This window comes from Octopus bimaculoides, chromosome 6, assembly GCF_046866305.1.
Source record: "Octopus bimaculoides isolate indiv1 chromosome 6, ASM4686630v1, whole genome shotgun sequence".
Classification (NCBI taxonomy): Eukaryota; Metazoa; Mollusca; class Cephalopoda; order Octopoda; family Octopodidae; genus Octopus; species Octopus bimaculoides.
In genome coordinates, this window is record NC_142933.1 from 56,839,968 (window position 1) to 56,855,490 (window position 15,523).

Below are 15,523 nucleotides of genomic sequence, written 5' to 3' on the forward strand. Positions count from 1 at the left end.
AGGGAGAAAAAAAGAAGTAAGGATTAAGAGAGTGTGAAAAAATATTTAGCCAACATGAAAACACAGGAGGAAAAGAAAATTAAGGCTTTAAACAAATTTCAATTTGGAAATTACATAAAGAATTAAGGAGAAAAACTAAGGCTGAGAGAGAGAGAGAGAAAGAGATTAGGATTTGGAAGTCATATACTGAAGAGTTAATTTACATAATTAGTTTATGAAAGTACATATTAGTAATAATGCATGTTAGATGGATGAATGAATGAAGCAATAAAAAAAAACAGAGAATATCTTAGCTTAGCAGTGCCTAACGTGGGTGCCAACAATAACCAAACACTGGAATGAGCCAAATGAAAGTCTGAGAGGGGAACATGTGTGAAAGGTATTTTATATATATGCTACGGGCAGAAGTGGACATTATGAATGGGCATTTTCGCCCTGGGCAGTAGAGATAGCAATAAGAAGCCATAGAGAAAAGGAAGGATTATTTAATAGATAGTATGCAATATATATATATATATATATATATATATATATATATATATATATATATATATATATATATATATATATATATATATATATATATATATATATATATGTATATGTATATGTATATATATATATATATATATATATATATATGTATGTATGTATGTATGTATGTATGTATGTATATATGTATACACACTGTGCTTTACTCAGTTTCACTGGAAAGTCACAAACTTTTGGTCAACTGAAGGCTGCTGCTATGACTGTTGCTGTTGTTGGTATTGATGTTGTTGCTGTAGTTGTTTTCTTTAGCTCTTTGTCAACTCTGATCCTGGCGTTCCACCTATAAAATCCTATCTTTTCAGGCAGTATCAAGGGCACATTTTCTTGTTCTCACACTTCTTAAGATAGTTAGATTTGGTTGCTATTAATAACAGTTGGAACAAGCACAAAGAAGCTCTTTTGTGAGAAAATGGTAACAGAATAGGCTACAGCCTGTCAGTCAGTTTTTTTTTTTATTTAGCTGTGAACTACAATAAGGATTCAGCAAGTTGCAACTCTACTCAGAATTGAAATATGAATTGATAGAGTTGGTAGAGTCTTGTTGTTAGCATACCAGCTTATCTAAAGTGAAAAAGAAACTATGACAATTATGAAAATGATAAGTATTTGATTTGATTGTCAAAGATATTAGATTACAAAATTATGGTTTATAATAATGGTTTTTGAATTGAAAAATGTATGTAATTTAGTACTGTGTCTAACTGAATAAGAGAGAAGACAAATTTCTTAAAAGCAAAAGGTTGACAGTTATACAGAAACACTAAGATGGAAATGTGCTGTGCGTGAGAAGACCCGGCAAGCCAAGTGAGATCGTTGCCAGGGCCCCTGGACTGGCTATTGTGCGGGTGGCACATAAGATGTACCATCCTGAGCGTGACCGTTGCCAGTACTGCCTGACTGGCCTTGTAGGGTTTTCGAGCGAGATCGTTGCCAGTGCCCCTGGACTGGCTCTTTTTGTGCGGGTGACACGTAAAAGCACCCACTACACTCCCTGAGTGGTTGGCGTTAGGAAGGGCATCCAGCTGTAGAAACTCTGCCAAATTAGATTGGAGCCTGGTGTTGCCATCCTGTTTCACCAGTCCTCAGTCAAATCGTCCAACCCATGCTAGCATGGAAAGCGGACGTTAAACGATGATGTATATGCACAAATTTTTATATGAACACATACACAAACATACTTTGGCATTTCTTTCCTGCTTTTTCCTCATTCGCTGACATTCTAAAGATTTAGCTGAACATCAGAAATATTAGTAGCATCCATTTGACCCAATCTCCTTGCTTGTGAAAACCTGAAAATATTAACACTGTCTCTTGCCCAGTATCTACTTAAAAGAAATTACCCACATGCTTGTAAATTCATATACACAGACAATATACAAGCACATATTACAGCACCAAGTGTTTCAAATCAGTAAACATTCAATTAGTGGCGTATGTATATGCACAAATTTTTATATGAACACATACACAAACATACTTTGGCATTTCTTTCCTGCTTTTTCCTCATTCGCTGACATTCTAAAGATTTAGCTGAACATCAGAAATATTAGTAGCATCCATTTGACCCAATCTCCTTGCTTGTGAAAACCTGAAAATATTAACACTGTCTCTTGCCCAGTATCTACTTAAAAGAAATTACCCACATGCTTGTAAATTCATATACACAGACAATATACAAGCACATATTACAGCACCAAGTGTTTCAAATCAGTAAACATTCAATTAGTGGCGTATGTATATGCACAAATTTTTATATGAACACATACACAAACATACTTTGGCATTTCTTTCCTGCTTTTTCCTCATTCGCTGACATTCTAAAGATTTAGCTGAACATCAGAAATATTAGTAGCATCCATTTGACCCAATCTCCTTGCTTGTGAAAACCTGAAAATATTAACACTGTCTCTTGCCCAGTATCTACTTAAAAGAAATTACCCACATGCTTGTAAATTCATATACACAGACAATATACAAGCACATATTACAGCACCAAGTGTTTCAAATCAGTAAACATTCAATTACATGGAAATGTTAGACATCATTGTAAGTTAAATTGAAAATTGGAAAAATAAAATATTTAAAAGCTAGAATATAAAGTAGTTTTCAATAGTATCCCATCAGAGATTAAACAGTAATTTAGAGAGCTTCATAAATGTCTATTAAGAGGAAATAATCTGGAAAGAAATTTGCTGAGTACTAAAAGAAACTGAAGTGTGAAATGGTTATCGACCTGCACAGTATATATTATAATAAATGTTATAAAATAGCATTCTCACTGATAAAACCACCATATTTGCAGCCTGCTTTGCTTCCAACAGTATACCATACACACACATGCACACACACATATGCATGCATGCACATACTCATACACACACATACACACACACACACACAAACACACTTTAGAGATGTATCCTAATTCATAGAAACACATTGCAAAGTATCCTACTCCCAAGAAAGCAAGGCCTCTATAAGCTTATCAACTACTAATCTATTTCCTTCATTTTCAACATTTCAAGCATCATGGATATAGTCACAAACAGCAACTTCCTCCATGATCTTGAGTCTTTCTCCAGTATGTTTCCTGTAGAGCTAGTTCTGTTGGCACATAAATCTTATATCATGTACCATTGGTCTCTTATTCTTGAATACATAAGCAAAAAATTGGTGTGAGAATCTCTAGTTAAGCTGCCCATCTATAAGCTCAGTCCATCTCTTCTTTGAGGAATTAAATGTTTCCTTTCATATACCTCCCTTGCAAGATGTGTTGACAAAGCTGTCATATTAACTCCGTGAAATGTAAGGCTGTTTCAGTTTTCCACTGTCTTCAATCTACTTACTGTCCTTTCTAACAAAACAAACATATTCATGGATCAGAAGAACCTTAAACATACAACCAGATTTGCACTATCTCCATGGACAGAGCCAATGAAAACACTTTTTAATGCAAACACAAAATCCTGGTCTCTTGCAACAGCACAAAGCTACAACCACTATGCATTCAAGTAAACAGTCTTACACATCAAGCCTCCTTTTACATGAAAAGTGTACAATTATAGTCCTCAAAGTTACTATAAATGCTAGATCTCACAATATCCACGGCAACCTCACATGTATAAAACATTACAAAAACTACCTCTGAAACTTGACTTTTTTTCAGAACCATTGGCTGACCTATTACAAAATACAAGCAATACTCACGTTAGAAAACGATTCCCGTATATGGAATGATCATGATCTACATATGCAAACATCTAGATTCTATTAAAAACAAAAACAAAAAAATTGACTAATTAACAAAAACTTACCAAAACTTGCAAACATGTTTCTTCTATCTGTCTCTTTTGCTATTATCATAACAGTCTGCTCTTCTGAGTTGAACTAACAGATCTCCTTTATCATAGCCAGTTAACATATCTCTGTCTCCTATTCTATTTTCCAAGCCTATTTTCAGCAGTTACTTTAATAAAACAAATTTTCAGGATAAAATTATCAAAGTTAGTGCAAAACAGATTTGCAGATAGTTGACAAGGCGCCAAACAACTGCTTGAAGGGCTAGTGGCCTGTATCCAATCAAAAGTGTTACAGTAATTCTATGGCTAAGAATGTAACTTTTATCGATGACTCATTTACCTACCTCAAAGTAAAGTACCACAGACTAGTATAGTTGCTGCTATAAGTAATGCATCTCTCATATAATTGTGCATTTTATTAGCTTACAATGTTGAGTTCAACTGTACCTATGAATATGATAAACATTTTTTATGAGAAATGAGTTGGTACTATGCTAGCTTGTACATAAAATGTTTCTGATTATGTACAGAAAATGAGTCAGTTCACGTTCAACATGAGGTGTTTGATAGATAAATGATGACAGATGATAGTGAAATACACATTCTTTATGACATCTCTGCTATGAGATACACTGACATTTTAAAAAAGTTCCCATTTGAATATAAGTCTTCAAATCCAAAGAATGCCACAAATCATTTCAAACAACAGTCACACAAGCCAGTCAGCACTTGTTTGTTCTCTATGTAGCTACTGGTGTCAAAAGTGATATATATATAGTAATAAAGTCTTTTATATTGATAATGTACCAGTAACTACATGAGTAAGCATAATTGCTAGAATTCAGGTAGATTAGAAATAATTGCAATCCATAGGAGGTACCACAAGGAAAGAAAAGAAAATTTAATATTTCATCAAAAAAAGAATAATACATTTTTTTAAGCCTCTAGTTCTAAGATATAGACCACATATTTGATTAAGTACTAGACTAACCATTTCAACAAAAGTGACAGCTACTTTAATTATACTCTTCACAAACATTTTTTTCAACTCACCTCTCATCTTTCTCTGTGGTTCTGTAATCTGTGCATTCTTTCAATCACTGTGTGGAGAAATGTTACAGATAGTTGCTATAAAAATCAAATTCAATAACTGTGATTCAATTTCTGCATTTTTTGTTGTTTTTTTTTTTGACAAATTATATTATTATGGTTAAGATTTTAAAAACGAAATCTGCTTGTCAAAAGTTAATGAAAAATTATTTCCCTTCAACCTTTTTGCCTAACATCCTAACAGAGAGAGACAGGCATATTATTCAGTTCTATATTTAAGAGATGAGGAATTAAATACATTATTTACATTTGACAGATATTTGTCCTCATCTTGTTTGTTGCTAAAACAACGTTTCAGCTGATATACCTTCCAGCCTTCATCAGGTGTCTTGGGGAAATATGTAAATGCATATTATTATTTATTTTTTTAGACAGAAAAATTCCCAATAGTATTAAGATGTAATGCATCATTGAGTTTAGTAGAGAAGATTTGGGAGGTTGTGTTTTTTTTTTTTTCTTAAATGAGAAAGAATATCTGGTTATATGATGGGGTACCCAAAAGAAACTAGAATTTTGTAATATTATTTTATTCACTTCATTTTACATTTACATTTTTGTCGTCTTCAAAGAATTCTCCATTTGAAGCAATGTATTGGTCCAGATATGCTTTCCAATGTTCAAAGCTGTGTTGGAACGCTTGCAAAGTGATGTATTTTAACACCGCCATCATCTTTTTCCTTACCTCTTCCACATCTGCATATTCCATAGCACCAGTTTTCATCACCAGTGTTGACCTTTGAAAAAAAGGTCTGGATCAACTTCCAATTGTTCTTTCAGTTCATGACAAGCGTTCAGTTATGACTGCTTTTGATCGTTTGTGAGCAAGTGAGGCACAAATTTTTCATCAGTTGTTCAGTGATGGTCCTCCAAGATCAGTTCATGAATTTTCATGATGTTTTCATTTGTTCGAGAGGTTGCTGGTCACCTTTAACAAGGTTGGTCTTCAAGCGACAAGTAACCATTCCTAAAGCATGGAAACCACTCATAAATTTGTGTTTTTCTCATGGCAACATCCTTGTAACCTCACTGAACTACAATGGGCTTGTCCCACAGAGAACATTTCCAGTTATTTTTGAGTGCCTCCTTGTAATGTGGCTCAGTTTATCAATATTTTAATTTTGTGGATGTGAAAGGAAAAAGATATTTTCAAATACGGAAAGAGTTTTACATTTGAAATTTTTTTTTATATATACTAGATGTTGATGACTGTTCTGTTCAAAATGGTCTCTGTGAACAGATTTGTACCAATACTATTGGAAACTACAAATGTTCTTGCAACCCTGGTTATCGTCTTGTAGATAATAAATGGTGTAAAGGTAAGTCATGATATTTACATTGCTATACTTATATATTCTGCTGTCTATTTATTTATCTATTTTTCTCCCTCTCTCTCTCTCTCTCTCTCTCTCTCTCTATATATATATATATATATATATATATATATATATACAAGAATAAGGGCAGAGAATCGTCAATTAATAATAGAATTAATAATTAACAATTTTGCCAAGTAGTTCAGTATGAAAAAAACCTTTATCGGTAAAACTATTTATCATCATAAATATACAGGGATTAGCAATTGAGTTGCTTCTCCAACATACTGAAAATTTAGAAATAGCAGTCAAAGAACTACTGATTCCAAACTACAAATTTTTCTCTAAAGCGGATGGCGATATTTATGGCACACATAGAACAAAAAACCGGAGGGAAAAGCGTAAACAAACCAAGCCTTTAGTTAATTGGATACGAATCGTTTCATGGTTAAGTGAATGGAAATTTCACTATTCCAATCTTCAGCCCAAATATTCTGATAAATTTGAAAGTGTCTCTAAAAAAATTCACGGTAATTTTTGGCCATGCGACACCAAAAATCAACGATAAGAAAGGCACTTACGAATTCATCGGCTAGTGAGTTCAGGCATCTCACCTCAAAGAGACACTTTCAAATTTATCAGAATGTTTGGGCTGAAGATTGGAATAGTGAAATTTCCATTCACTTAACCATGAAACGATTCGTATCCAATTAACTAAAGGCTTGGTTTGTTTACGCTTTTCCCTCCGGTTTTTTGTTCTATGTGTGCCATAAATATCGCCATCCACTTTGGAGAAAAATTTGTAGTTTGGAATCAGTAGTTCTTTGACTGCTATTTCTAAATTTTCAGTATGTTGGAGAAGCAACTCAATTGCTAATCCCTGTATATTTATGATATATATATATATATATATATATATATATATATATATCCTTTTGACTACCCATCTGTCTGTTTATCTATCTTGCTATCTACATTTAAATATGTATGCTTATATTTATGTATGTATGTATTCATATACATGAGCATGAATTTTGTGAATTTTGTATCAGGTAATCAGCTCCTACTAATTTAATTTGGGAAAATGAGAATTGAATTATTCTCACTTGCTTGTTTGCTTCTTTTGGTTTTTTTTTTTTTTTTACCAGATATTGATGAATGTTCAACAGAAAATGGTGACTGTCAACATATCTGTGAAAATTCTATTGGAAGTTATAAATGTCAATGTAGGACAGGCTACAGACTAGTGGGGGAGAATAAGAAGCAGTGTGTTGGTAAGTTCTTGTTACAGTTTTAATCAACCATTGATATGTACACCTCATTTGGAAAAGTCCAGCTATTGACTAAATTTATCATATTTGAGAGAAATCATGTTTTCTTTACTATTTGATCAGAGGGTGAGCGCAATGATCCTGACCTTTGCAGGCCTTCCCTCAGTGGTGAAGTTTATATGGTTGATATTTAGCTTGAATCAAAAGCAATGAAAAACTTTTAGAGGGTTGTGTTTTATAGAGACAGGGTAATGTTTAGTGCAAAGATTGGTTAGCATGATGCAATTGAGATGAAGCATATATTTATACATGGATACATATATACATATACACAATCACACACACATACCAAAGCAATGAGTAAAGCTAGGTGCATCAGTTAGGCTTAAGTTGTTGAAGTTAGCTCTGAGTATGCAGACCTATGATCAATGAAATTCAAGCCATGACTGTCACAGTATTATTATTTTTTTTTCACAAACTGTACTCAAGACTACATTTACCAATATGTTCTTTTGTAGACCACAGAGTGTGGTCTAAGAGAGATTTAGTTATTAATTATAGCAGGCTCACCCATTGGCATAGAGAGAGCTTGCTTGTTTGCATGGTGACAATATGCAGCACATGGGTTTTGGGAATCAGATTGAAGATTTTTCCAATTCTGATAAACCCATTTTCTTCTAGATTGCACTCTCCAACATGTTCTTCCATTTTTAAGAATGTGATCTGTAGGAGATTTGGCTGATATTTCTAGCAAGTACGGTGATTATATTATTGCCTTCTTGTCTCAAGCAAATATCTCACATTGGATGATTGTGTGTGCAGTAGCCATAATATTCCTCTAGGTGTATGGCTAGTCGTTAGGTTGTGAAGGCACATGGCTCAGAGCATGGGGGTCACAATCATGAGGTAGTGAGTTCAATTCCCAGACCAGAATGTTGTATTTTTGAGCAAGACACTTTATTTCATGTTGCTCCAGTTCATTCAGCTGTAAAAATGAGCTGTGACAGCATTGGTACCAAGCTGCATCAACCTTTGCTTTACCCTTGGATAACATTGGTGACATGGAGAGGGGAAGCTGGTATGCATGGGTGGCTGCTGGTCTTCCATAAACAATCTTGCCCAGCCCAGACTTGTGCTTTGGAGGGGAACTTACTTGGTGCAATCCCATGGTCATTCATGACAGAAGGGGTCTTTACCCTATTCCTCCAGATATGTAAAGTGTCATCCATTGTAGGTCATAACTGCAGAGGTTGCCATGAAATATGACATGAGATTATGTTTCAGGGTTTTCACCCTTTTCATACCAACTTACCTGAGACCATCCCTTGTTTTGTGATACAAGCTTCATGTTTTAGTGATCAACATTAAAACACTAGTTTAATACTGACAAAAATATTTTACTAAATTCTTCATTATTTTTATAATTAATCGAAACAAAGGCAGTGCATTTCAATAAGAACATGATGATAAAATAGTTAGCATGTGTTATTGACATGAGTTTAACATATGAAAGAGGTGAGGTAGAAGACTTTTGTCAATAGTGATTGTATCTCTGCTGTTCATAGGGGTTAGATTAGGGTTTTAGTTGTGTATTGTTGATGAGTACAGAGTGTGTGTTGTTACTGTTTCTTTGATTTTTGTTGTAACTGTGTCTTTCAGAAGTTGCAGGAGATTCACTGTTATGTTTGCATCAACATATTTTATGCAGAATACATAAAAATTGAAATAGGAACAAACTACCATAAAGAGTCTATGTATTATACTCCCATCCTAATTTTAATTTTGCTTTTGGCAAAAAAAGTTCGTATTATACATGGAATTTTATATTATGCACTGAGGAAAAAGCAATATTATCCACTAGTATATTTATTACCGTAAGTATGGGAGACAACTCCAGATGTGTTTCATTATTTTCTGACTTCATCAGCAAGGCATTAGATTTTTTTCATACGTGCTGAAGTAGTAATGGGAGAATCACTAAGTAAATGTACAAGTGTGTACACATGTTATGTAGAAAACTAATTAGAGAATAAATTACTCGGATTGGATTACTCCACTGATTAAATTACATTAATAATTACACTATTCCTTACTTTTCCCACTTGCAACCCTCCTCTCCTCCAACCTTCCACTCTTCTTCCCCCTCCCTTCCCTTTTCACCCCATTCTCTACCACTTAGATTGTTTCCTTCCCACTTTTTAGCCACTTCTTACCTTTCAACTTTTCAATGTACCTTCTTCCAGATTTTCTCTCTATTCTGATTCCACTTTTCACCATATTCCTTGATCTTCTACCAATTAATCTTCCTATCTTCCCTTCTGTTTACTTCCCAATTTTCACTATGGTCCTCTGTGATACTATTTACCTCCTAGTCTTCTACCTGTTCATCACCTAGCTCAGTCATCTTCCACTATCCCTTTGTATTTTATCCTTCACTAGCCCCACTCTCTCTCCCACATACACATACACACATATTCTATCTCTCTAGACAGTTTTCGCATGAAACTTCTCAACAGGCTAACAATAAGGCTTATGAAACAGTAGCCAAATCTTCCTCAAACCACACCCAACCGTCTTCTAAAGAAATGAATAAGACAATCCTTGATATAATGTCTGAGTTAAAGGCATGATACTTTTGATCAAAAGTTTGTTTGATCCTAGCTGACCTGGGGTTAAACAATGACAACAACTTAATAATTCATTTTCTTCAATGAAAGGCAATAATGGAAATATTTCAGGTCTCTATAACACGCTTTACATATGTGTTCTCTTATACACTTCAGCATGTGTACATAGGTATGTATGTGTATTTGAGTATCATTTAACACAGTTATACATATATGAATGCATGAGTGTGTCTTTGTTTGTATTTATGCTATATTCCTTTATTTCTTTTAACTTAGCAGTTAGATAAATACACGATGTCTATTACATATAGTAGTGGCACGGTATGGTACAAGTCTGATGGGGCATTCAACTATGTATAAATTTATACAAATGTTTTTTTTATTTTCTCACACATAATCGTTTATACACAATTGCAACATGGATTAAACTTATGGTATATTGACTCTTCATCCTTTGCTTTGCTTTATATATATGTATATATATATATATATATATATATATATATATATATATATATATATATATATATATATATATGTATATATATATATATATATATATATATATATATATATATATATATATATATATATATATATATATATATAACACACGCACTGTATATTTGGTGTTAATTTGTTTCAGCTTTATATTACATTACGTTACATTAATCCTATTTTGGCCAGAGTTCTTTCGTCACACTTCTGTGACCTCATCAGTGGTCCTTTGCTTTCTTCTTTCTTATGTGTGTCTCACCTTGCTAACTATCAGCCATTTTGTATTTTATATTCCTATTGTATGTGTCTACGCATGCGTATCCCTCAATGTGTGTCTAAGTTTTGGAAGTGCATGTGTGTGTATGGGGAGTGCCTGTATTATCTATATCCTCTATTTATACAAATGTTTTTTTTATTTTCTCACACAATCGTTTATACATAATGTGGTTCAAAAGGGAATGGTACTGAGACAATTGCAGCATGGATTAAACGATTTCACATAAAAAATCTTGCAAAACAAATATATATATATATATATATATAAAGGTGACCAGTAAGTGGTCTGTCAATATATATATATATATATATATATATATATATATATATGTATATATATATGTATATGTATATATATCTAGCCAAACAGTTACTCTGTGCTGACGAAGGCAAATAACTCAGAAACCGCGACACAGATATTGTTTTGTGTTGAGTGGAAATGCTAAACTCCCTTGTTCGAAAATATAAAGACACAGATATTATGTCGTATAGCTAGCTGGAGATGACATATGTGAATGTGAATGCAGAAAGGTCGGAACACTAAGACATATTCTTTCCAACTGTTCATTAGCATTGAACAGGTATACATGGAGACAGTGAGAAAAAAAACTGTTGAAAGTACCAACTGGAGATTTCATTACCTTCGTGCACTCAGGTCAGCGGATCCGTTTCAAGAAGAAGAACAAGAAACTTCCTGTGAGAGATGAAAAGTGGAACGGCCATTGGGAGGTGACTGCAGATTTACCAGGGTGCCAGGGACTCATTCCCATCCCAGTTACGAAAAAACCAGACATTTTAATATGGTGTGAAGGAAAGAAAGTTGTAAATCTAGTCGAGTTAACAGTTCCTCATGAAGATAACATGGATGCTGCTCGGGCTTGAAAGATTGACCATTATGTAAACCTCCTCGAGGAATGTGAAGATGCAGGCTGGAAAGTGGAACATTTTCCAATTGAAGTCAGATGTAGACGGTTTGTTGGACACAATGTGAGAGGATTGTTGTTATCGTTAGGTCTAACTCATCATAAGGTAAATATCACCATGACTGATATCCAAACTACAGTGGAAATGGCTAGCCACTGGATTTGGTTAAAAAGAGACGATGAGCAATGACTAGAGAAATATTGAGCTATATTTAACAACCAGTTGATCTAGCACAGCAGGACCTCATATCAGTGAGGGGGGCTGGTGCGTATTGATGCTGTCGAGAGGTAGGATGAAACAGCACGCATTCTCTCCTGGTGTTCCCATACACTTGCTGGCTTCCGGTATGTGGAATTCTCGACTGGTAGCACTTGCATGTGCAAGTTGTTTGCAAGACATATAGTCATATAAAAGAAGAAAAAGAAAATGGAGACCAGGAAGTTAATAATTGTTAATTATTAATAATTGTTAATTATTAACAACAAATCAATCACTATCCCTTACAGCTGTTTCAATTAATACTCAGTAAATTGATTAAATATTAAATTTATATGCCCCGAGCATAATATCTTCAGAGGGGAAAAAATATACCCTTAGATGTTTTATATATGTGTTTATGGATTCATTATAGCAGACTAAATGATCTTGTTCGTGATTTGTATTGGAGATAAGATAGAGTAGGTAAATAGAATTAGTCATAAATGAATAAATTAAATAAAGATGATAGAGGAAATTTAAATATAAATAAGGTATGTATGTAATATATGTTTATAAGGTATAAATAAAGTTAATAAAATTTGTATATATGCATGTACACACACATACATTCATCCACATACACAGAGACACTTGTATATACTTACACACATATATACAACCACACACACACACATATCTGTGCATATATGTATATATGCTCATATGCACATGAGTATATGTATGAACACAATACGCATGCACAGAGACACATACATCTATGTGTATGTATATATATATCATCGTTTAACGTCCACTTTCCATGCTAGCATGGGTTGGACGATTTGACTGAGGACTGGTGAAACCGGATGGCAACACCAGGCTCCAATCTAATTTGGCAGAGTTTCTACAGCTGGATGCCCTTCCTAATGCCAACCACTCAGAGAGTGTAGTGGATGCTATATATATATATATATATATATATATATATATACACACACACACACTCACACATATATATATATATATATATATATACACACACATATTTACACATTTTACCCATCACCCCTAACATGAAGTTAATTCATGGTTTTGTAAATTTGTGGTGTCTGAATTTCTGTATTCTGAATGAAAATAATAAATGTCTATGTACACCACGCATACAAGTGTACATAAATTTAATCATATATATATATATCAGGTCATCCCATAAGTTCGGTCTGATTTTACCTTTTTTAAAATTGAATGAAATTTAATAGTATTTTGGAATGTTTCATGGAATTAAAAATTATTTTCATGCATTTGTGTACATTTAAACTAATTAAATATTATTTTACAGAATAATAGAATTAAAATTTCTTTGATTAAAACCCTTTCTAACATGGAAGTATCCAAACAGCATTTAAAGGAAACTCTGCAGCCAAAGCAACTCGAAACATACACTCACTTTATGGGAAAGAATGCTTGAATGAAAGAACTTGCAGAAGATGGTTTGCAAAATTCAGAAGTGGAGATTTCAGCTTTGAAGATAAAGATCGAACAGGATGTCCAGTTGAGTTTGATGAGAAGTTCCTTGAGGCATTACTTGAAGAAAGTCCTGCATTATCAGTTGAAGAATTGGCAATAAAGCTTAGTTCAAACCATACAACTGTTCATCGTCATCTTCAAGAATTGTCCAAATGCAACCACAAATCCCAAGTTGACATCTGCTCTTCTCTCCATTCTGGTGAACTCATTTCACCCTTTTTGGATAGACTTGTGACTGGTAACGATAACTGGATCTTCTATCAAAATGTTAAACATCGTAAACAGTGGCTTGATAAAAGGGAAAAAGCTCAACCACAACTAAGAAGGAAAGTTCATGGAAAAAAGGTTCTTCTCTCTATCTGGTGGGATTGCAAAGGACTAATTCACTTTGAATTGTTACCACCTAATGCAACAATCAATGCTAAAGTCTACAGTCAGCAATTAGAGCATTTGAACCAAGCTTTGAAGAGAAAAAGACCCGCTTTAGTGAATCAAAAGGGAGTGACGTTTCATCAGGACAATGCGTGACCCGACACTGCAAAGATCACATCATAGAAGATCGAAGAGCTTGATTGGGAAAAAATTCCTCATCCACCTTATTCTCCTGATCTTGCTCCTTCAGACTACCATTTGTTTCATAGTTTACAGAATCATTTGGGGGGACATAACTTTCACAAGTCAGGAGGAGGTCGAAACTGGCATTTCAGAGTTCTTCGGTTTGAAACCAAAAGAGTTTTACATTGATGAGAATAAAAAGCTTGTAAATAGATGGAAAGAAGTCATAGATAATCAGGGAAAGTACATGGATGATTAAATTTCAATTGACTATAACATTTGATCACTTGTTTTCTTTATTCAAAATTCGGACAGAACTTATGGGATGACCTGATATATATATATATATATATATCTTTTACTCTTTTACTTGTTTTAGTCATTTGACTGTGGCCATGCTGGAGCACCGCCTTTAGTCGAACAAATCGACTCCGGGACTTATTCTTTGTAAGCCTAGTACTTATTCTATCGGTCTCTTTTGCCGAACCGCTAAGTGACGGGGACATAAACACACCAGCATTGGTTGTCAAGCAATGCTAGGGGGGACAAACAGAGACACACAAACACACACACATACATATATATATATATACATATATACGACGGGCTTCTTTCAGTTTCCGTCTGCCAAATCCACTCACAAGGCTTTGGTCGGCCCGAGGCTATAGTAGAAGACACTTGCCCAAGATGCTACGCAGTGGGACTGAACCCGGAACCGTGTGGTTGGTAAGCAAGCTACTTACCACACAGCCACTCCTGCGCCTATATATATATATATATATATATATATATATATATATATATATATATATATATATATATATATATATATATATATATATATATATATATATATATATATATATATATATATATATATATATATATATATATATATATATATATATATATATATATATATATATATATATATATATATATATATATATATATATATATATATATATATATATATATATATATATATATATATATATATATATATATATATATATATATATATATATATATATATATATATATATATATAATAATATATATATATATATATATATATATATATATATATATATATATATATATATATATATATATATATATATATATATATATATATATATATATATATATATATATATTATATATATATATATAATATATATATATATATATATATATATATATATATATATATATATATATATATATATATAATATATATATATAATATATATATATATATATATATATATATATATATATATATATATATATATAATATATATATATATATATATATATATATATATATATATATATATATATATATATATATATATATATATATTATA

At 32.8% G+C, this 15,523-nt stretch overlaps 1 protein-coding gene and 1 long non-coding RNA gene across 8 annotated transcripts in view; one reads left to right on the top strand and one right to left on the bottom strand.

Moving 5' to 3' along the window:
• Positions 1-15,523, top strand: part of LOC106879572 (uncharacterized) — a 650,101-nt gene that overhangs the window by 372,324 nt on the left and 262,254 nt on the right. For all 7 annotated transcript variants that reach the window (XR_016242266.1, XR_016242267.1, XR_016242268.1 and 4 more), the window contains exons 20-21: positions 6,158-6,277; positions 7,423-7,548. Coding sequence is in view for 2 of the 7 variants with exons in the window: in XM_089353939.1 (XP_089210065.1) it covers positions 6,158-6,277; positions 7,423-7,548 (246 nt within the window). In the remaining 5 variants the exon portion in view is untranslated. The remainder of the gene's footprint in view (positions 1-6,157; positions 6,278-7,422; positions 7,549-15,523) is intronic.
• Positions 1-15,523, bottom strand: part of LOC149135132 (uncharacterized) — a 255,249-nt gene that overhangs the window by 44,642 nt on the left and 195,084 nt on the right. Inside the window, exon 2 of the long non-coding RNA XR_016242271.1 lies at positions 4,905-4,951. This is a non-coding gene — a long non-coding RNA (uncharacterized LOC149135132). The remainder of the gene's footprint in view (positions 1-4,904; positions 4,952-15,523) is intronic.